Consider the following 23,211-nt stretch of genomic DNA (forward strand, 5'->3'; position numbering starts at 1 on the left):
AAAAATTTAAAATCGAGGGATAAATGTGCAAATCACCCAAACAAAAAAGAGAATAATTAGGAAACTTTTATATGGTAATATAAATGTGCAAAGCTAACATGAAACTAACAACTAAAATGCCAAATTGCCAACTAAGAGTGAGAAACTTTTAAGTCTTGGAGATTACGTAGACGTTATGTCGTCCTCGTTTGAAGAAACTAACAAGCATGAGAAATCATGATCTTCTTCCCCTTTAACCCTTAAATTCTACTCTACCTTTTTATAATACGGAGTATATTCTTTTATTTAGTTTTCGTAAGATTCTTTTATTTCGTTTTGGTTTTTAATCTTCGGCAAGACACAAGGAAAAAAGAAAGATCAAAGTCCCTTTTTCTTCATTTCATCTCTAGGGGTACTATTTGCACTTCGGACCGATACATACGTGATGATGAATTATACGAATTAATATTCAATTTAGTTTTTAGTGATTTTTCTCGATTTAATCTTAATTAATCTTTTGGCACCGCTTCTTTAAGTAAAGATACAGTAGCCGTTAAATGTTAACAAATCCAATATTTTTGTGTTTTCAGAACTAAATGAAACTGAATAAGTTGTCTCATATATTGTATTTATATTATCAAATGAAACTGTAATTGAATTGAAATGATAATTTAGTTGTGTTGAAATGAAATTGCAGTATGTATAAAATGAAACTGAATAACATGTCTCACATATTGAGTGTATATTGTCAAATGAAACTGTAATATATTTGTGTGTATATTGAATAAATTTAATTGTGTGGACCATGGTCCATAGTAAAATTTGCCGTAACTATAATTTAGTAGAATTGTGACGAAATATAATTTTAGCGATGGAATATTCATTGTCATTATGGCGACGAAATTGGTGGCGAAAAGATTTTTGTAGCCCGAAACGCGACAAAATCACGACAGTAGGTAGTTCCGTTATCTTTTTACGATGAAATTTTGTGACGGAAAACAAACTTTGCAATGGAATGTCTTGCGATGGAATCACTACGGAAATTTGTTCCGTCGTTTTATTACGACAAAATTTTGCGACGGAAGAGAAAATTTGCAACGAAAAAGTTAGCGACAAAATTGTGATGACAATTTGTTTCGTTGTTATTTTACGACGGAATTTTATGACGGAATACAAAATTTGCAACGGAAAGGTTAGCGACAGAATCACGACAATAATTATTTCCGTCGTTATATTTCACGACTGAAATATGCAACGGAATATGAGTTTTGCGACAGAATATTTTTCCTTGCGATGGCGACTGAAAGAAGCATTTCCGTTGCCAAAACCGCGTCGGACTCGCGACGGAATGATTTCCGTCACCTACTTTGCGACGGAAAATTCCGTCACCATTTTCCGTCGCCATCGTTCGCGACAGATTATTTCCATCATGAAATGAAATACGACAAGCCTTGAGACTACGGAATGGATTCCGTCGCGAAAATGAAAAATTTTGTCGCAAATTGCAATTTGTGACGGAATTTTGCGTTTTCGCGACGGAATTTTTCCGTCACAAATCGTGATTTTTCTTGTAGTGTGTAATATATTTGTGTGTATATTGAATAAATTTAATTGTGTAGACCATGGGCCATAGTAAAATTTGCCGTAACTATAACCTTAGTTACCTTATATAACTTAAACCAAACACCTTTTAGTGGCGTTTGATTCACGAAATGTTATATTACATTAGGAAATGTTGATTACTTCAGTATTCTGCAATCGAAATATATACAATTATAAAAATAAAAAATAAAAAATTAGGTCTTTAATTTGCTACTAATTATAATTATTGTCAAATTATAGGGATATGATAATAAATGCTTGACCAAATTAAAAATGTTTTATAAGCAACAACCGTACCATTCCATATATAGATCAGAGATCTAAGCATTATTTGATTGGGAGAATGGAAGAAGATCCAAACATTGGATTGGAAATGATTGGACATTGATATTAACGAAATGTTTTTATTTAATTAAATAAAAACAAAAACACAAATCAAAACATTACTAACAAACAACCAATTCAAATACAACAACAAATTATTGAAGTTTCATAGGATTGGGAAATCATCATATGACATAGGAAAACAAGCACACACAATATATACTAGTATATATATTCTTCATCATCATCACCATGCAATGCATGCATGGATAGAAATGGTAGCTTAACCGTTGAAGTTGGGGGGATATGAGGGATCAATAATATAGTCACCGCGGTAGGGAAAAGAAGAGGAAGCGGATCCACCAGCGTCGTTCATTGGACCGGGAGAAAACTCCGGCACCGCGTAGCTCGGTACATGGTGGGTGGCCGCGCGGCCGTACTCCTGCTGCTCACGGTAGCCGATTATGAAGTCAGTGAGCACCTCGGCGTAGTTTCCCAGGCCGAGGGCACGCATCGCCCAGAGGAGATCGTCGGCGGTGACCGTCTTGCGCTTCTCCAGCCGGGAACGCTCGTTGGCCTTGGCGGTGACGTAGTGGATGAACTCCGTCACGCATTTCTGGACCGTCTCCTTGGCATCGTCGGCGATCCGCATGTTTCCATGGATAGCCCTGCGCATGATTTTGAGGATGCTCGACAAAGGGATGTCATTTTGCGGCGCACGCCTCCGTTGCTGAGTGGCCGCCGCCGTGTTGTCATTCATGTTGGCGTTGGTTCCACCTGCCGGCATTATATTCAATAACGTCGGTTAAATTTAACAAAAACAAAATTATAAACTATATATGTTGAATAATTATATTGCATGACGACTGGAGTTGCTCATTCTAGCTTGTGAAGTATACATGTATGCTAATTAGTAAGGAATTGAAACTAGTGGCATACATATATATATACATAGGGAGGAGGATCACGCAGCTTGCACGGATTTAATTCAATGATTCAATAAGCCGTGTTTAGGAGAAGAAGGGAGGAAGATCACATTTTCCTTTATGCTCAATCACATGGAAATAGTTTGCTTACACATGGGTTCGTTATGTATATACTATATACTTAGCATAATATCATTCAGATTCAAGGAGTTGAAAAATAAATATGTGATGATAAAAAGGGTATTAATAACAAGATAAATCCTTTATTTTTGTGAAAAATTGGATAAAGAAAAACAAAGAATATGTATTTACTTGTACAATGTCATATGAGATGCTCTGAGTATACTGATTTTCCAAAAAAAAAAAAAAAAAAAAAAAAAAAAAAAAAAAAAAAAAAAAACTGTAACAAAGGTGTTTATACATAATTTATTGACACTAAAGTAAGACTGACATCACTTGACCACAATATATGGCAAAAAACATCAATGGGATCCAAAAAATACACAAAATATTGCTAGCAAAAGTGTTTAAAAAAAAAAAAAAAAAAAAAAAAAAACAAACAAAGATAGTAAGAAAGGTGTTCATGCATAGTTAATTAGCACCAACCAACATCATTCAAGTATTTGTTCTTCTACAACGTAAAGTTAAGGATGTCATTCATCATTGTTAATATTAATACAATCTTGGATCGTATGCACACTAGTTAATATAGTAAGCAAATTGAGACAATCTTATATGAAGTGAAAATAAAATTTAATGCATATACTCTATTGACTTAAATTTCAAATTCCATCCAAACTATACTGGTGTGTTTGAATATAGTAAAAAATATGATTAATTATTGCATGTATAAATAAATGACCAATCATAGTGTGCCATGAATTATCATCTTAGTGTCTCGAGACATGTATCATGTGATTATAATTAAGAAATTTTTATATGGTAAAACTAAAAAAGTAAAATTAATGGCAACTGAAAAGCTGACATGAACTCATGCTATGTGGAGCTGAAATGCCAAATTTCCAACTAAGAGTGAGACACTTTTTGGTGTTAGAGGTTACGAAGAAGCAGTGTTATCCTCGTTTGAATGAAACTAACAAGCATGAGAAATCATGGCCTTCTTCCGTTTTAGCCCTTAAATTATGCCCTACCTTTTCATTATACCGAGTATTCCTTTATTTAGTTTTCGTAAGATTATATTCTACGCATTTGTATGCCGTTTTGGTTGTTAATCTTCGGCAAGACACAAGGGTAAAAGAAAGATCAAAGTCCATTTTTCTTCATTTCATCTCTAGGGTACATACACTACTATTTGCACTACTTCGGACGGATATATATCAATGTTTAAGGGTTTTTTTCCCTAATTTATTTTTAATAATGATTATGATTATTACTATAAGTGATGATGAGTTATACGAATTAATATTCAATTTAGTCTTTGATTGTAGTGTTTTTCTCGATTTAGTCTTAAACGTTCTTTTGTGCTTAATTAGGCCATGGACTCATGGGATTTGATAGTTTTACCTAATTGAGTCCTCGACTGTTAGAATCAATAACTAAATTGAGTAAAACCACTATAGTAATAGATCTCTAAATTAGGTAAAAATCAATATAATCGATGATTGAATTAGGTAAAATCACTATAGCCGATGACTAAATTGGATAAAACACTATAGTCAATGAGTAAATTTGGTATCAATAGAGGAGAAATTACCAAATTAAACTATCTTAATAGAGAATTCAATTAAGCAAAATCATCAAAATTCATAATCCAATTAAACACGAAATGATGTTTATGACTAAATCGAAAAACACAACAATAATCAATGGCTAAATTGGATATTAACTGAGTTATACATACTTTGTTGATCAGGAAACATGTGCCATTAAGTTAATTAGGTAGGCATAGATTATTGAGGTAGAATGTCCCGTATGATAGAGAAGAAGAGTGTGCATATCTAAATGAATAATTAATTATTTATTTTTTTTCAAAAAAAAAATTAATTAATTATTTATTTAATTTCTTTTTTTAGAGAAATAAATAATAAAAGAAAATGAATATAGATATTGTGTTTACTTGTACATTAAAAGTAAATACAATCAATAATTGATCAAAAGTCTCATGTGAAATGGTCAGGAATCTTGAAAACTTTAAGTTAACAACTACATACTGATATCAGGGATAACTGTAGTTTGTCGGATAATTCTGTCCAAGCTGCTTCCATGACACACTTGTAAAGAAGCGTCAACACTACTTCAACATCTCGAATTCTAAGGGAGATAATCGACTTTCAAATAACATTCTTTCTTGTTGGAGATATTATAACGACTTTCTAAATGAACTAGTATGCATCATTGAAAATTAACAGGATGAGGTGGGTACAAGTGGGACTGGGTGCAAGCCTTGGCGTTTGATTCACATAATGTTAGATTACCTTAGAGAATATTATATTATTGTGAATGTTAGATTACGTGTTAGATTTTTGTTTTGGTTAAAATTGATATATGAAATATAAACGTATTTTGGTTGAAGAGTTGTGTTTTATGTTATAATTGCTATTTTTACTTTAATACTCTTAACACATTTTTATGTATTTCAATAAATTTCATAAATAAAATAAATAAACAAATAAACAATACAATGATAAAATATAAAACTAAATGAATTAAAAATAATTAATTAAGAGGTTGTACTTGAGAAATGGCAAAATTAGTAAAAAGACGAGGAATTGTGAGAATACTTAAGGATATGGAGTATATCTCATATTCTCTTCAAATAGCTAAAATTTTATGTAAAGGTTAAATTGCATTCCCTTGAAAAATTAAATAATATGAACCAAAAATGAGAATCTTCTATTGCCTAGTAAATATACAATCGGTATACGGTGGACCATGGTTCGAAAACTGCATCGTTTCTTTAAATAAAAAAAAAACGGCACCCGTTAAATTTTAATTAACAAATCTCGTATTTTTTGTGTGTTTAAAACAAAATGAAATTGAATAATTTGTCTCACATATTGTGTTTATATTATCAAAATGAAACTGTAATTGAATTGAAATGATACTTTAGTTGTGTTGAAATGAAATTACAGTATATATAAAATGAAGAAATTGAATAACATGTCTCACATACTTAGTGTATATTGTCAAATGAAACTATTGTATATTTGAGTGTATATTATTCAATGAAGCCATAGTTTACTTATAACTATAATTTATTAGTATTGTAATAAGACTACAGTGTGTATAAATGAAATTCAATAACAGCTCTCACTGTAATAAGATCATTGTATGTATAGTGTCAAATGAAACTATAGTTGAAACAAACTAAAACTTTAATTGTGCTGAAATTAAACTACAATGTATATAAAATGATATTGAATATGTTATACAAACAAAACTAATTATAATGTCGTTCTTTTTTGGACCATGGTCCACACAGCTGTGTGGACTATTGTCCACAGTAAAAAATTTCGTAAATATAACCTTAATTACCTTATATAACTTGGTTCACAGAGAATGTTATATTACTTAAAAAATGTTAGATTCCTATATGTGGTTTAAAATTGAGATATGTATTATACATTTGTTTGGTTGAATTTTAAAATAAATAAATAAAGTAATAGTAAAATATAGAAGTAAATGATTTAAAATTAATTAACTAAGAGCTTGAATAATAATTAACAAAGGCAAATGGATTAAAATTACAAAATTAGTAATAAGACAATAGAATGTAAAAATACTTTAAAAAGAGAGGATATCTTACATTCTTTTGCAATAGTCAAAAATCATAAGTGGAGATTATGTTACTCCGAGAAAATTACAAACTTGAATCAAACATAAGAACCTTATATTCCTCAAATATAATATTGATTATCTTATACAACTTGAACCAAGCACAAAATAATTAATAGTTTGAAAGTTAGGGATCCAAACACACACATTTGATTGGGCACTCATGTTATGACTTATGACCTCATTCGGGCAATCTGGTCAAGTATAAATGTTTTTATATATATATAAAATAAAATAAAAATAAAAACTTAAACATTTAATATATTGTTGATAATAATATTTAAAAGTTGATAATTTAATACTAAATATCTATATCTTATAACAATTGTATCTAAAATTTAGAAATTTAAAATTTCTTACTCCATAATATTTTACAATCGCTCAATTAGATTATATCAATCAATCAAATTTTCAACTCTATTTTTTAATGTAAAATTCTTAACAGTAATGTATTAAAATATCTATTTCATTTTCATACAGCTAAACATTCTAAATTAAACTCTCAAACAAATTAAAAATTTTAATATTTTGAACGTTATATGTTGCTATTATGACAAAATTTTCAACTCTCCAGAGTAGATCATGGTTTAACACAAACCAATATTGCTCCAAAAGTTCATAAACAAAATATAGGCTTTTTATGTTACCAACCAATGAACAAACGAGCTAATTGAACCTTGTGAAACAAGTGGTGCCAATGGTAACAAACCTTCAAATCATTAGAAATAAAGTGAGCCAGGAACAGCATGTCTTTAAATGCGAAGAGCTCGCTCGCTATTTCGAATATATTGAGTTTAACATAGAAAACAGATTCACACTATGATCTCACAATTCAATCATAAGAAGGAAAGCAAACTTGCAATGATTCGAAAACAATGTCCGAACCAAACTCAACGTTTCTAATAAAGATTATCCACGAGAAGTAAACATCAGAAGGAGAAAGCATCTAACATTTTAACCTTACAAGTTACAACATGATAATCATTATGTAAAACCTTGTCCTAATCTAAACCCTAATGGGAATAATCTACTAAGGGCACAAGGTTTATGCTTCAAAATGCTTTGTCACAATACTCAAAATTGATTACCCAACTCATGATAAGGTTGGTTGGGTTGTTGTCACATTTCCATCAAATATATATATTGAAATTGTTCAACTAGCTGACCGCTCACAATCAAGAGAACAAAAGCTCGATCTATACATTAGAAAATATGACAAGGCCGTACCTTCAACAGGTCAAGACTTCCTTTTCTTGCTTGATTTGGATAGGTAATTCTTGCTTCTCTTCTTCTCACCCTTCTGGCCTTTATCAACCTTGATTCTGTTGTTGGATTTCACGCTGATTACTCCACCGGGAAGTACCTTTCCTCCTCCATTTTGCAGGGCATTCTCAAAATCAGCTTCTCTATCCACGATGGCATATCCTTGAAGTAGATCTGGGTCTAATAGACCATCCATTTTGGCATTCATCTCCTCCTGGACTTGTTTTGCCGCATTGTTAAGATCATCGTCCAATGATATAGCAAGAGGCTCCATCTTTATCTGTAAAGAATGCCACAATTGATTCCAAGTTGAATAACAAATGATAGAAGATAACGAAAAAAGAAGATATTTTGCTAAAATAAGATGCAGGCAGACAATTGCTTTTGCAACTTTTACATTATATAGGGTATCTACACATTGCTTGCACATTTAACAGCTTAAATTAACTAACAAATAGTGAATTCAATCTGAAATGGTTTCATGGAACAAAACCAGTAGTAACTGGCAGGACTCAATGAAAAGAACGCCACAGACATGTGTCTTGTTTGTCCACTTACTTCTTCTAGTCGAGATACAATTGAATCAATCTCTTTGGAGGCAAGGCCATACAAGTACTTGTAGAACTTCTTCATTGTCTTTATAAATAAAGACAAAATCTGCTGTCTTTCCAGACGCGTTTCTCCCTGAAAAGTAGTGAAAGGGAAATATTACCAAGAATGAGTAAAATGTGATTGATCTATCTCCATAAAAAATGAAGACTTTTACATATTTGACAAACATGAACATTTCACTATACAATACTAGAAAACTGACATTGAGGATGCCAAATAAAATCCATTAAACTAGCAGAAAAATAAATGAGAGAATATTGGAGATTACGTAAGAGCAAACCTCAATCTGAGAAATATCTTTATCCTGCAAACCAATGCAAAGCAGAACAGAAGCCTGAGTATATGAAAGTGAAACTGGGAGCTTCTCTGAGAAATACAAGTGTGCAAGTATTGAGACACAATCCATAATCTGCAGAATGAATGACATTAGCGTATTTAATTTTTTGTTATAAAAGAAAACAAACCTGAAATGCTTGAATACATAAGTAAAAATATTTACACTGAACAAGTAAAAGTGTGAGGACCCATCAATTGGGAGAAAAAAAAAATCAAATCATTCCATGTTCTAGAACTTTAAAGTCATTCACTTATGACTTACAACTGCCCCTCCCCATCTGTCTTTTTTTAATACTGACAACTAACCTATGCTCCAAGTTCTTCACCCTCAGCAACTTCATGTATTCAAAAGCATTCCTATATTCCTTTTTAGTACATTAAATGTAAAGAGATGGTTTAAAAACCAGTAAGATATCATACCGACTGAAAATCCACAAGATTGTTTGTGTAGGCTTCAAGCCTCTTCATATCATGTGGAGAAAATATTCCATCAATGGATTCCAAAAATCCATCCGATGAGTCAACCTCTGCGAAATCGATCTTCGGATCCAATACACTGCAAGAGAAGGGGCAACCATAAGCATATACTTAAAGCAATGTCTACAAACTGTAAAGGCAAAAAATACATTTACAGACCTCATAGCAAGCTTGTACTCCATAGAACGGAAGCTTTTATCCAGTAGCCTTGCAAATCTCTTCCGAAAATCTGACAATGTTACCGAAAAATCTCTTGGCATCAAAGAAAATAAAACTCAATCAAAATATAAAGTTTAGAAGCAAAATTTAACATTCGACCACCTTGGTAAAAAGGACCAAAAAACCCCCACTCATTGGATCCATTAACTTCAATATCATCACTGTTCAAGGGCTTCAAGACCATGCATGTGTGCTCCCCAGTCACACTATTCTGATTCATGAATCATGATATAGTGTGTTAAACAGCTATCCTAGCAGTAGATTTTAAAATGGCAACTAGATAGAAATATAGAACATAAAATAAAATCTCAGAATCTAACATAAATCAGTAGTAAAAATCCTAACTGGGCTATGGCCAATGAAGAATGGGCCAAATTTATGTTTACTCCAGAAGCGGAAGAGGTCCAAGGTAAGTCCAAAGGAGACTCCAACGTAGTGGAGCTTCTCAGGCTTCCGTTCACGAAGTGGTACAAGTAAAGGTGGAAGGTCTGTCCTTGGTTTTATGTTTTCCTCCAGTAAAGAGACCTGTAATGGTGGCATCTTTTAGTTAATCAATAGCAAACAAACTAGAGTGAAAAAATTATTTAGACTGCACTGAAACAACATATTTCTAAAGTGCTTGTTTGGTCCAGCTGATTGCATCTTCAAAAAGCCTTTTTAATATTTTGAAACATTTCGCCCAGCTTCAATAAACTGCAAAATAAGCTGGGCCAAACAATATAGATAATTAGCACAGTGCAATATTGAAACCAAACCTTCTCTGCAGCCTCAGTTACTTTCACTGGTTGATCCTGCAATTCATCTTGAACATCTAGTTCAGACATCTGAGTCAATTGGCCCTCATAGTATCTGCAAGTAGTAGATTGTAAACACTAAACATTGAGAACCCATATATAGCCTACTATATAGCATCTACGTGTCACAAGATAATGCTCATGGAAATTTTCCACACACCAACCAACCACATTCATACACTGGAACCATTTACGCTTGAAATGGTACCAAGGAGGCAATGTAATGAAAATGTAATTGATTCAGATCTCTAGCATGCTGGGGAATTATAGCATGCTTGAACTTTCAATTCCAAAATTTTATTCCATTGTTGATGTTTGGTAAAATGTTAAGTAGGTGACGTGGTTTGGGAAAGCAATGTCAAGTGTTTAAAAGAGAGACCAAACATTGTTTTTGAGACTACATCTGAAGATCGCAGAGCGTGAGGGGAGAGGGGAATTGGAGGTGCTAGAGCTTAAAAGGAAGATGGTGGTATTTAAAGATAAGAATAATACTATTTGCACGCTTATACACAAAACTTATATAAGGGAATGTATAACGACAAATCAATTTTGTGTATGTAGAAATTGAAGTGTACAAATAGCAAATGTAATCCACTGTTGAGAAGATAGGGAGGGGGGGATCAAATAATGAAATGTGGGAAAGAAAATAGAGAGATAGTAGAGTATGATGGCAGGATGTTGAGGATGAAGGAGAGGGAAGGCCATAAGTGGAGTGACCATAGACCTAAATGGAGAGGAGGTTGTTTGATCGACAGCGGATGGCAAAAGTTTCTTCTTCTTTTTTTTCTTTTTTTTGAGGGAGGGGAGGAGGGGGGAGTTAAGGGTTGCTTTGTGGCTTTTGTTGAGGTCATTTTCACTTTATCATATTTAAATGGTGACTAATTTTTAGACTTTAAAGTTGGGTAGTTGGGCTTTGTTACACATCATTCTCCAAATATCATATAGGGGACAATTGGTATGAAGAATGAAGAGTAACTACCCAACTGTAAAGCCTAAAAATAAGGCTCATTGAATTGCAAGAGAGATCTACCTTATGTCCTTATAGAACCATGCTGGGAATATATATATATATATATATATATATATATATATATATATATATATATATATATATATATAGAATAAATTGCACTTTTGGTCCTGTGACTATTAGGGTACTGATAATTTGAGTACGTGACTTTCAAAACTCTCAATTTAGACCTTTAACTATGCAATTATTAACAGATTTAGTCCTGACGGTCAAATTGACGACCAATTTTGGCCGGAAAAACATGTTATGGTTCGAATTTATTTTCGATGAGGGCAAAAGCGTCATTGCAAGTGAAAATAAATTCGACCGGGGTGGGTTGAAATGAGAACAACTCCCTCCATATAAAAAGGGAGGACTAATCACAACCGCCCATCAGGGTTCATCAATGGTAAAGAGTTCTGGTCAAAAAAAACACAGGATCAATTTTACAATTATTGTAAACTCTCAACTCTAAAGTTCGCAAAATTTATAAAACTAACCCCACCCTTTTTACCCTTATTTTTTAGCAACCCTAAATCGTTTATGTTTAGACTTTATACCTTGTACCTAGCTAAATGGATGAATCAGATCAAATCCTCATTTTTTCCGGGGAGTATGTTCCTACCTAAACCCTCCCCTATATATAAAAAAGATGCTAGCCCTACCAATTTGTGACAATAGCTTCTGATGCTCTTTCATTGCATTGATTCTAGAGAAAAAAAACTAACAGGAAAACAATAGACAAACTATGCAAAAGAAACACAACAGCCATTTTCAAAAACAGCTACAAAATATGGCACTTTCAAGAAATTGGAAGGAAAACAGAAGTAAAAGAAGTCAGCAAACCATCAAGTAATAATATGAATTACCTAGTTAAAAGTTCAACAGCTGCAGAACCATATCCAAGCTGCACAAGACCATATAAGACATGAAAGTCAAACAAGAGAAAACAGTATTTCAAAAAAAAAAAAGTAACATTGATTAAAAATATAGCCCAACAGTTACCCTCATTGCAGTTGGATGCGTGGCAATGCGGACAATGCGGGCACCTGAAAGACTTGGGAAAACAGAATCATTAAACTGCTGACAAAATTTCCATGGTATCTGATCCCCAAATGGTTGGCGTCCAGCGCTTAAACTTTTCATAGCAGATTCATGTGAAATCTGACCCTCAAGGGAAACCTAGAGATCAAGGAATATGCTATATTTCAGACCACTAGTTTTAAAACAGATTAACAGTAGAATGTACTTTCAACAGTTCAGACTCTAAAAGAACAAAACTAAACTGAAACAGTTGATAATTTGATATGATGAAGAATTAACCATTACAGTGAGGCTATTACAAGCACAAAATAGAAAGTTGTAAAAGATTCAAAACATATCACCCTTTTGCATGATAAGTAAATATAAAGTTGTTTTATGGTCAGCAGGGTGATGCCACTGGTAATCTTTAAAGAACAAATCCTGGCCCACAAGATGATCTAAATATCACTCGCTGCCTTAAAAAAGATGCATTATCCATTCAATTACCCGTGCAACATCCACAGAGATGGAACAAATTGTCAAGTAGGTGTGACAAGATCCTAGACAAGATTTTGGTTTGGTCTTCCCCAGAGTGATGAAAACCATTGAACTCTTCGTGCCTCATTTTTTTAGATGGATGTAGCATATAGGGAAATATTCTTATGTAATCTATCTATCATTTTAAACAGACATTTGTATTTGAAATCATCTCAAATTTTAACTCAATAGGATTTAGCCTACTCTGAATTAATTCAGCAGATATTAGTCAGAGAGCTTCAATGTTGATTCTGTTAAGGAACACAAACACTGGATGAATTAGAGCAAATGAATGACTAATAGGATTTCTAAAATTATGAAAGCAAAGGTAATATCACCCATTGAGAACTATAGTAAATTTCTTTAGACATAAGAGTAGCTTTGGAGTTATTTGATCACACAACAAAGAACAAACCTGGATGACACACAGAATATCAGGGAGATGGTTTTTTGATTCATCGACAGGTCCTGTAAAAATTTTGATTTAGTTTCAGAACTAGCAGAATGTGATCAACAACTACAACTGTATACAAACAAAACTTAATAACATATCAAGGGTCTTCAGATAAACCTAGTAGCACAAACAAGTGGTGGGCCGGAGCATCAGCCATCAATTGCAAATCATTGGGAGAATTTTTGTAGTGAGAAGCAACGTAGAGAGCCATCATTCGCTGCACAAAGATTCATAAAGTACCAGTACACATTAACCAAAGCCATGTTTGATTGTTGGAGAATTTGATTTAAAAAGATACAATTAAGCTGAGAAGAATCCCATTTCCATTTGAGATGATGCATATGATTACCTGCAAAAATAACTCACTCTCCTTATGATAGGAGAAGAGTGTATCCCGATTTACATAGTACAAATCACATTCACCAGGAGGTGGTAGCCTGATAAAATACAAGACAAAAGATGAAGTAGAGAATAATGTAATTCCCATAAAGTTTGTAGTAGTATAGAGTTAGTTACCTGCTAATACTTGGGGTGAAATTAGTGACATCCAGACACAGCAAAGAATTAAGCCAGGATTCAATGGGATCGCCAGGAGCATATCTGATGGATTCATTCAATTCTATCTTCTTGAAAAGCCTACCTATATTTGGAACATTGCACAAAATTGAACACATCTTTGAAATGACAGTACAGAGAAGCTTACACTATCCTTCAAAACCCAATTATTATTAGTATAGAGGCAAAAATGTACAAAATGAAGGAGAAAGCCAGAAATACAAAATATAAAATGTCTAATTCGCAAAAGAAGAAAGTGTTACGATACGATGACTCTACAGTTCATTAAGTTCTGAAAGAGAAGTGAAGTTGAAAGACCTGAAACAGAACTTTCTGCATTTTTTGACGGGATGTGATTTTGCTCCTCAAGTTGCTGCAGCAATTTCAGTGATAATGATCGTCCAGTTCCTTCATATCTTTTAGTAGAGGAGAAAATAGAAATAGAAGAAAAATGAGTAACCTTAGTGCACTAAAAACTATAATCCATGAGGCAATCAGAACACCATAAACAACAAATATGAGCAGAATAAACAGGACTCTTGGGAAAAAAGACAGCTTCTGGAAAACATGGAACAATTGAATATTAGCCAAACAACTTCTCTTACCCGTTGACAGTTGAGGAAAGGAAGACAAGATAAGGACCAAGCAAAGACTTCACAACTGGCAATGGAATTGCTGCTGCTTCATCAACTACCAGCAATTCAACTTGTGAGAGTTTGGCATGTTCATGTGGCTGTATATACTGCAATTCCAAACAATGGTGAGGTAAATGAGTAAATGACCTGAGAAATGTACACATTGAATCTTGAATATTGGAAGGCAACTGGCGACTAAACTGAATTGTAAAACAGGTGAAACAATAAATGTGAAGAGAGACCCATATAGGAATGCAGAACAATAAGGGGTCCACACTGCCACCTGAAATATGTGGGCTTCTCAGGCCAGCCATTCACAAGTTGCAGGGTAATATGAGGTACCAAATTAGAAAATCAAATTAAAATATTAAAAATGATGACATTTTTTTCAAAATTTTGAATCATCATTAAACCTATGCTTGGTTTTTGTTTAACGGATTATTTTAGTTCAGATGATGAACATAATGAGCATGAATCCTGCAGTACTCTTCAAATATCAAGTGAAGCACAATGCCACAGCATGCATGACTTTAGAGCTATCACTACATCTCTACCAATCCCTGCCTCCAACAGAAGAAGTATCACAAGTTGCCATATTTCTATCACGTTAGGCCACCAGCTGCCAGCATTAGATCCCATACATAACCTCTAAATTCAACTTATGGAGAACAAATAATCCTAACTATCAATCTCAATGTGCAACAAGTAGCAGCAGCAATGGCAGTAGCAATAGTAGTACTGTAGTAGTAGTAGTAATAAATAAAGCCACTCAAAAATCTATGAGAGATGTGAAGGTCATGGTTGTAACCAAATCTTTAACTTAACCTCAGAAGGGGATGATAGAAAATGGGAGTACAAGAGTACAAGTTCAAGAAAGAAAATGAAATGCCGAATTAATAGAGTTAGATAGGGCAGGAGGAGCAATTGCAGATCTACACAAGTCCTTGTAAAGCATAGCCATTTTGCTTACCTGAATCGTTTGTCTGTGGTGTTTGTAGATATTGATCCGTACAGTTGCTTTTTTGAATTCTGGATTTGTGCTTTTCACAACATCATAATCCAAGTGCTCCTGCAACGAAATTTGCAGTGACATATCCACTATTTTTTTTCTATTAAAAGTAACAGACCCACAACATCATATCTGTTCAGTGATGTTGTGCACATCACACTTTTACAGCTCGTTTGGTTCGCTGGAAAATATTTGAAAGGAAATGGAATTGAAATTCCATGGAAAATAAATTCCAAGAAAACAGATTCCATTGTTTGGTTGGTGGAAAAGAAATTATTGGGAATATGAATTCCATTGTTTGGTTGAGTTTGGAATGGTAAGGAATAATGAGTATAATGACAAATATAACCTACACAACAATAATAATATAATAATAATAAGAGTAATTAATAAAGAATGGTGAGGGTAAAATTGCCATATTAGTTTTCCATGGAAAAGGTTTTTCATGGAAAACAAAATACCTAGCATAAGCTAGGAATTTTTTTTCCTTGTTCTTAGGGGGTGTTTGGTTGGATGGAAAATGTTTTCCATCCAACCAAACACCTTAAGGAATTTAACATGAGCCCAGCCTGGTGCGGTGGAGGCAAGTCAGGCAACAATTTTACAACTCACACAAAGTCTTAATACAATAATACTTCTAGCCAAAATCTCTTGGTTAAATCCACATTGGCCTCTACTTTTTTGTTGCCTTCAAATCTTTTTAACAGCAGTTACATACTTACAGCAGCTAGTTTAAGTATTCATATTTCCCAAAACCCCATCGATTTCCTAGGTTGATTACTGATTAAATTAGATGATGAGAAAGTATAATAGAAGTCAGAATGTCAGAAAAGAATAGTGAAAGAAAGGGCAAGAGTAGAACATAGAAGCCAAAAAGGCATTCTTGCTAATTACTTTTAATTTAAAAGTTTAAATGATAATTATAATATTCATATGGGCAATACACAAACACATTAATAGACACACACATTTCATTTCTTTGCTTTTTTTTCCCTTGACTTGTTAAAAGGCAATTACAAAGTTTGGTCTCTTTCAATTCTGTAATACTTTATTTAGATGGGTAAAAAAAATTAGTAAAAATGTGGTACAGATTCTCTTTTTTTTTTAATGTGATTTTTATTGATATGAAGAAAAGGGACAAGGGCATAAAAATCTACTTTTGGAATGTTATCAGCTTTTCTACTACTTTCCCTTGTGATTGCATTGTCATCAACTTCTCTCTTTTTTCATCTTGTAATTGACAGTGTTCATGGCTTTCCTCTTGATCTTAGTTGTGTGTAGCAGGCCATATACATTCAACATCATTACAATCCCAACATAGTGTAAAATCCCCTTGATCTTTCTGTTAAGACTTCATACTACTAATATGCACCATAACGTCACAAATTCATAATTATGTGTTAAGCTTTTCTTTTCTTAATGGTTCAATCTACTTTAGTTTTGTCCCAATTATGCTTTAAGTTGTTGAGCACTTGAGCCTCAATTCTACGATGCCTCCAACTACAGTACTACACTCCATGTAATTAAGTGAATAAAAGATTTGCCAAAAAGTAAAGCACTCAATGAAAACTAAAGGATTTTTTCTTAGAAAACTCCAGCAAGATTTCTGACTATTCAAATGCATAAAGTCACAGTTGAAATACACATGAAACAATCACAAACATCATAGTAAGAGACTAAGAGGCATCTACTACATGAATCTCTGTAAATTCACAAGTGCATTACATTCACCAAAAGTATAAAGTATTCATACCTTGTATTCAAGCATGTCAAATCCCTTGCAAATAAACTCAAATAGAGTTTTCAAATTCTCCGGGCTTGGTGCAGTTACAAAAATATTAGAATACCTGAAAAATAATGTCCTTCATAAGGTCAAATGAGGATACATAAAGTGAAGAGAGGAACAGGACAATTTGTGAGAAGACATGAAATCATATTTAATTAAAATTAACTTACCCAGCAGCAATAGCTCCTGCAACTGCCAATCCAAGTGCAGCTGACTTACCACGGCCACGAGCAGCAAGCAATGCAACTGTACTACGGAGTGTCTTATCCAAAATAGAATCGAGAAAATTTATGACAGCTTTTCCCTATTAGATTCTCAAAAGATAATGCCTTTTATCAGATATTTGTTAACTACAAGATGAACAAGGTTAAACTCATAGAGCAAAAATATGACCTGGTCCAAAGTAACACACTTGCGGATCAGAGGACCAGCAGGGAAGTCATCATTCAATTGTTCTTTCAAATTTTTCAAATCACGCTCTGCTTCTGAAAGGCCCTCAGAGTCCTTTCATAACACAAAGGAAAGAATTTAATATGGAAACATCTAATTATGCAGTATACCTGTATACTGATCTACAAAGTTTTCTTTATTTACTCAAATGATGCCAATCATAGTTCCAAATGGTGGAAACACACATTAGAACAAATTTACTTGTACTATTTCAAGATTAGTAATAGTTCATGGGAAGAAGCTTACCTCTTGAACTGGGACTGGTTTAATTGACTTCATATGTGATGAGATTGGTAGAATGTTTAATTCATCATCCATGACGATACATGCTTTACACGATGCAAGTGAAAGTAAGAAGCGTTCATTGAAGCGCCCAGAAGGTTGAGAATGAGATTCTGTTCGAAATCTTTCATGAACATCCTACAAATCAACATCCATGAATTCCAAGAGCAAGCACTTAAATATTGAAAGCAGCATGCACATAAATCCAGCCACCAGAATGTCAGTGGTACTTTGATTAAACTTAGCAATGAAGCCTCAAGTAACTCCCTAAACTTTGGCTACCACATAAAGTTGCATCAAAACTTTTCTTTACTTTGCTCTTTTTGATCATAAGGGAATGTTCTCTCTAACAGCTTTCTCACTATTTTTTATAAGACTGATGAAGATATTACTACAGATGCAATAGTTATGTTAATCATGTACAAACAGGCTTAAAACTTTCCTACTTGAAGTTCTGGTGGGAGAAACTACCAATGTTGCAAAAATCGCCCAAGGCACCCCTAGGCCGAGGGGGTTTCGGACAAGTGGCAGTGTATGTGGAGATAAGAGATTGAATTAAAATTATTAAATCAATTAATTATGATTTAATGGTTTATGAATTATTGAAGAATAATGCATTTGACCACTACTTTCACTGTTTTTATTTTAATTCCTAGGTGGCACCTAGTGCCTTCTACAACATTGGAAACCACAAGGGAATATGTTCTAATCTGGAAGAGCCAGTCATTCTAAGATAGACACATTAACAAAATATGTGCTAGGATAAAGGAAAGTTTTAAAATGAAGTCATTCATAAAGATGGCAAGATAGAGCATATTATTGAAATTATGCTTCAGATTGTTAAGGGAATACAAAGTCACAACAAATCCAATTAGATAGTATACAATTGTAGAGGTATATAAGAAGCGCATAGTGGTCGTATAAGAGGTAAAAGAAGATATGATATAAAAGAAATTTAAAGATTTGATAATAGCCACTTGCCACCTATTAAAGGACATGTCAAAATGGAGGGCATTCAACATAAAAATTTAATTGGGTTGAAAAGCCAAAGAAAATAAACCAAGCTATCAAGATTCAACATAAGAAAACCATCAAGGAAAAAACATACGCCACATCCACTAAAGTAAATAAACTTGCAATTGATGGCCAATGCATACCATAACCATGGTGTACAGACTTGTCAATGAGGACAAGGATCGGAGCAGTAAAACAATCAAACCACCACCTTCAACTGTTTCTATAGTTCTTGCCAAAAGATTGGGTGTCAAAGCCTCAAAATCCTAGAGTAAGCCAACATGAAAGGTGAATATAGCAAAGGGGTTAAAACACATGATATTTCAAAATTTACAAAAGATGGAAAGATGTTTTGCATCACACAAATTTATGTAGCGGGCACAGAAAACACCTGTAATATGCACATGCCAAAAGTGTTTCCAAGAACTCTTTCTGAATCCTTATACAGGCAATAAGAGACACCACCAGTTTCAACAAATAGTTCAAAAGGATCTGCTCTCTCAGGATCAAGCAGCCCTCTCTGCATTAATTTTTTTAGTTGCTTCTTCCTTTTCTTCTTATGGCTGCACAGAAAACAATTAGTACCAATAGTCATTAAATAGAAATGTTAAATCTAACTCACATAGTGTTATGTGCTCCCGTTATGGGCAAGAAAACATAGGGAAAAAGGAAGAAAGAATAATAGTTGGAAAAGGAAAAGAAGAGAAAAAGACACTGGGTTTGCTTGAGACCCAAAACTCCCTTAGACCCTTTTTGGGATTAAATTTCTGCTTTTTATTATTCTGAATAATACTCCCTTTTTATAGGGTAAAATACAACTCATAGAATGACTAAATAAGCTAAGTAATCTGTTGAAATCTTCTAAATAATTAAACTACCTAAATTAATTCGAAGACTAAGAATAATAAGGTAAATAACTATGTAGTAATTTCTAAATAACTATTCATTAGTTTCTAAATAACTATTTAGTAATTTATTAATATCTCAAATAAGACTTCCTCAAAGCATGTATCATTACACCCCTCCTGGACATCAAGCTTGCCCTCAAGCTTGATAACTTTGTGCATCACGTAGCCAACACTTCCCACGATCAAATGGCCTCACCAAAAGAAGTGCAAATGGAAAAGCCTTTAGTGGCATTCTACTGATCAATGGAGGAGCGAACAGTGGTGATGAAGAACCCAAACTTGGACATCCTTTGAAGGAGTTATTGGAACAACAACATGGGATGATGAGGGAGACACCAAAGATGAAGACTGACCAATATCATAGGACACAACCCTTAAATGAGATGGGGTTGGAGAGAGGTGAAATAACCCTCCCACGCATAGGACAGTTTTTGGAAAGGGTACAATCTCAATTTCAGCAGCCTTTTGTGTTGAAACCACATGAGGCTGATCGGCTGAAACAGTGGCTTGCATTGGCGCTATCTCCACATGTGGGTGATCAACAATGATTGTGAATGATGAATCATCCACGTTGAGTGATGTAACATCGCCATCTGTTTGCTGACTTCTTAAGGAAGTTGGCGTATTGATTTTTGGTGTTTGGTCATTGAGGAATTTGTAATACATTGCTTCAGGTCATTGGGATATTCACCCAATTCCCCAAGGCGATGTCTGCATAGCTCTTTTACTAAGAGTTTCAACTCATTCACTGATTCTTTGAGAGCTTCAAACTCAGACCGAGTGATGCCCCCGATGCCGGCAACGGAACCAATGTTATGTGCTCCCGTCATGGGCAAGAAAACATAGGGAAAAAGGAAGAAAGAATAATAGTTGGAAAAGGAAAAGAAGAGAAAAAGACACTGGGTTTGCTTGAGACCCAAAACTCCCTTAGACCCTTTTTGGGATTAAATTTCTGCTTTTTATTATTCTGAATAATACTCCCTTTTTATAGGGTAAAATACAACTCATAGAATGACTAAATAAGCTAAGTAATCTGTTGAAATCTTCTAAATAATTAAACTACCTAAATTAATTTGAAGACTAAGAATAATAAGGTAAATAACTATGTAGTAATTTTTAAATAACTATTTATTAGTTTCTAAATAACTATTTAGTAATTTATTAATATCTCAAATAAGACTTCCTCAAAGCATGTATCACATAGATAATTTAGTTATTAGTTATATAGAAAAGAGAGAAAATATGAGACATGAATTTTTCAAAGGCAAAATCACCATATTGACCTTCAAGTAGGAAAATTGTGATTCCCCCTCCCGAAAACCATTTAATCTCATTGTTCTTTTTTGAAAAGTGAATATTTTATTTTAAAAAAGGCAAAATACTACAGTAGCACCTAGAAATGATGCTATGACAGAACACCAAAAAGAAATCACAAAAGATACCGCAGAAACAAGTGCCTATACCCCTTTACACAATAGTAAACCCCTAAAGTTCAGCAATACACGTCCCATCTAACACTCAACACCATTCTGCCAATGTTAGTACTGGCTTATATTGTTGTAACAAAAATATCCAGTTTATGTTCAGCGGCAAACTGGTGAAGAAACTGAAACTTAAATCAGTAAAGGAAGTTGTACCTCTGACTGGTTATTTGCACATAACTTAAATAATATCCGAGGTTTTAGTTAATTGATCTTGGGACAAGACTATTCTTAATTATGTGTTGAGGTGATCTAATTAATAGTGAGCTATGTTAATAAAAGAAATGGAAACACAAGATACTAGGGAGATTTTAGGGTGCGTAAAGTGGCAGTTAGACTTCACATATAAAAATATTAACCCTTCTATAAAATAGTGGTAATGATAATTTCAATCTTAGTTCCAGGCTTTACATGGATTAGTGGATAATATAACATGTGTTCCACAATTTGAAACTAATTCTGATTCGGGGAAGGGAAAAAAAAACACCAGATTTTATGCAATCAAATTAAGGATTTAATTCTGCTAAATTACATTTATGAAAAAAAAAATTAATGCAGTTTAGGTCGAATTCAAGTTTATCCTTCCCTTCACAAAGTGGTAAATTTTAGAAGAAAAAAGTCAAGCAATTTCCGAAGTTGAGTTGAGTAAAGAACCTGCTAAGTTCAAGCTTGTCCTTGTAGCACCAAAGGACAGTGGGGCGCGACTTCACTACAGCTTTGCTTACCATGTAGTGCAGGTTCACAATCTGGTTTAAGAAAAAGAAATTATTATTTGAAAACTTTGTATTTGCATAAAGAATATAAGTGAAAGGAGAATGGGAGTGCCTGATCGCGAGACTTGTCACCGATGATGACGAACATGGATCGATGACGGTTTTTGACGCCATTCTCGATGAGGGTTCTGATGCGCTCGTCCACCTTCTTCCTCATTGTCTCAGGGTTTTGCTTGTCTGGGGACTGGGATATATTAAGTGGTGATCAAACAGTAAACCGAAAAACCTATTAACATTTTTTACCGTCATAACTCATAACTGACAGAAGCATATGCTATAACCGACTTATATCCAAAAATTTACATAAAATATTTCAAACGCAATGTACAAAAATTTATCTTGCAAGAAGTAAAGCAAGCTCTACAAGTGTTTACAAGTTATAAGTGCAGTTTTAGCAATTTAAAGCCCTGAACAACAAACCTGTCGTGGGAAGAGAGACAGGAGACGAGGGAGAAGTGTCGAGTGAGCGTGAGGCGGTGACCGGAGAACCGTCGTGCGTTACTGCGCCGTCTGTGGGTTGTGGCTGTGGAATGTTCGAATGCAGAAGCCGAGGGAAATTTCACCCTAGAGGGAGAGCTAATGGAGTTTTGTTGCTGTATTGGGCTAACTTCCTATATTTTGGGTTATTGAGAGAATGGGCAGAATTGCATATTGGGCTAGCTATTGGCGATTTGGTTTGTTAGGGGCAAATTATGCTTTGGAACGGGCAATTTATATCCTACACCACGGCGCGCGTTGCACTATGCGCCCAGATGCAAAACGACATCGTTTTAATTATTATTTTTTTGAAATTTTCCGCCCCAGTGAATGGCAGTAGTATTTTCTTTAAAAAAAACCCGCTGTTCAAGAATTTACATAATGTTATACTAGAATACACATAATGTTATACATGAATGTACATAATTATATAACAAAATATACATACTTTTTTAAAAAGATAATACACATAATCTAACATAATACATAAT

At 33.8% G+C, this 23,211-nt stretch overlaps 2 protein-coding genes across 2 annotated transcripts; both read right to left on the minus strand.

Annotated features, from left to right (window-relative positions):
• Positions 1-2,188: 2,188 nt before the first annotated feature.
• On the minus strand, positions 2,189-2,692 carry LOC109152146 (nuclear transcription factor Y subunit B-4-like). The gene has a single exon (XM_019299720.1). It carries the CDS (start codon positions 2,690-2,692, stop codon positions 2,189-2,191), a length of 504 nt encoding a protein of 167 aa, XP_019155265.1.
• A 4,815-nt stretch (positions 2,693-7,507) lies between these two features.
• On the minus strand, positions 7,508-22,875 carry LOC109152165 (RNA cytidine acetyltransferase 1-like). Its single transcript, XM_019299734.1, has 26 exons — positions 22,664-22,875; positions 22,296-22,427; positions 22,125-22,216; positions 19,473-19,644; positions 19,225-19,347; positions 18,032-18,205; positions 17,729-17,839; positions 17,506-17,639; positions 17,303-17,396; positions 15,511-15,609; positions 14,511-14,647; positions 14,224-14,321; positions 13,867-13,990; positions 13,700-13,787; positions 13,468-13,567; positions 13,312-13,364; positions 12,342-12,518; positions 12,206-12,243; positions 10,289-10,382; positions 9,879-10,058; positions 9,636-9,744; positions 9,474-9,543; positions 9,258-9,393; positions 8,782-8,910; positions 8,448-8,573; positions 7,508-8,169 (listed from the first exon to the last, which is right to left on the minus strand). The coding sequence occupies exons 2-26, from the start codon at positions 22,398-22,400 to the stop codon at positions 7,864-7,866; spliced, it is 3,069 nt and encodes a 1,022-aa protein (XP_019155279.1). The 5' UTR covers positions 22,401-22,427; positions 22,664-22,875; the 3' UTR covers positions 7,508-7,863.
• Between the last annotated feature and the right edge of the window lie 336 nt (positions 22,876-23,211).

Source organism: Ipomoea nil, unplaced genomic scaffold (assembly GCF_001879475.1).
Source record: "Ipomoea nil cultivar Tokyo-kokei standard unplaced genomic scaffold, Asagao_1.1 scaffold2387, whole genome shotgun sequence".
Taxonomy (NCBI): Eukaryota; Viridiplantae; Streptophyta; class Magnoliopsida; order Solanales; family Convolvulaceae; genus Ipomoea; species Ipomoea nil.

Bases quoted from the DNA above. Each gene is read 5' to 3' on its own strand.
- LOC109152146 (XM_019299720.1), bottom strand. From the start codon at position 2,692: ATGCCGGCAGGTGGAACCAACGCCAACATGAATGACAACACGGCGGCG.
- LOC109152165 (XM_019299734.1), bottom strand. From the start codon at position 22,400: ATGAGGAAGAAGGTGGACGAGCGCATCAGAACCCTCATCGAGAATGGC. The intron at 17,840-18,031 runs GTAAGCTTCTTC...GTGTTATGAAAG, and splicing joins AACCAGTCCCAGTTCAAGAG to GACTCTGAGGGCCTTTCAGA. The intron at 13,365-13,467 runs GTTTATCTGAAG...AAATTTTTACAG, and splicing joins CCACTTGTTTGTGCTACTAG to GACCTGTCGATGAATCAAAA.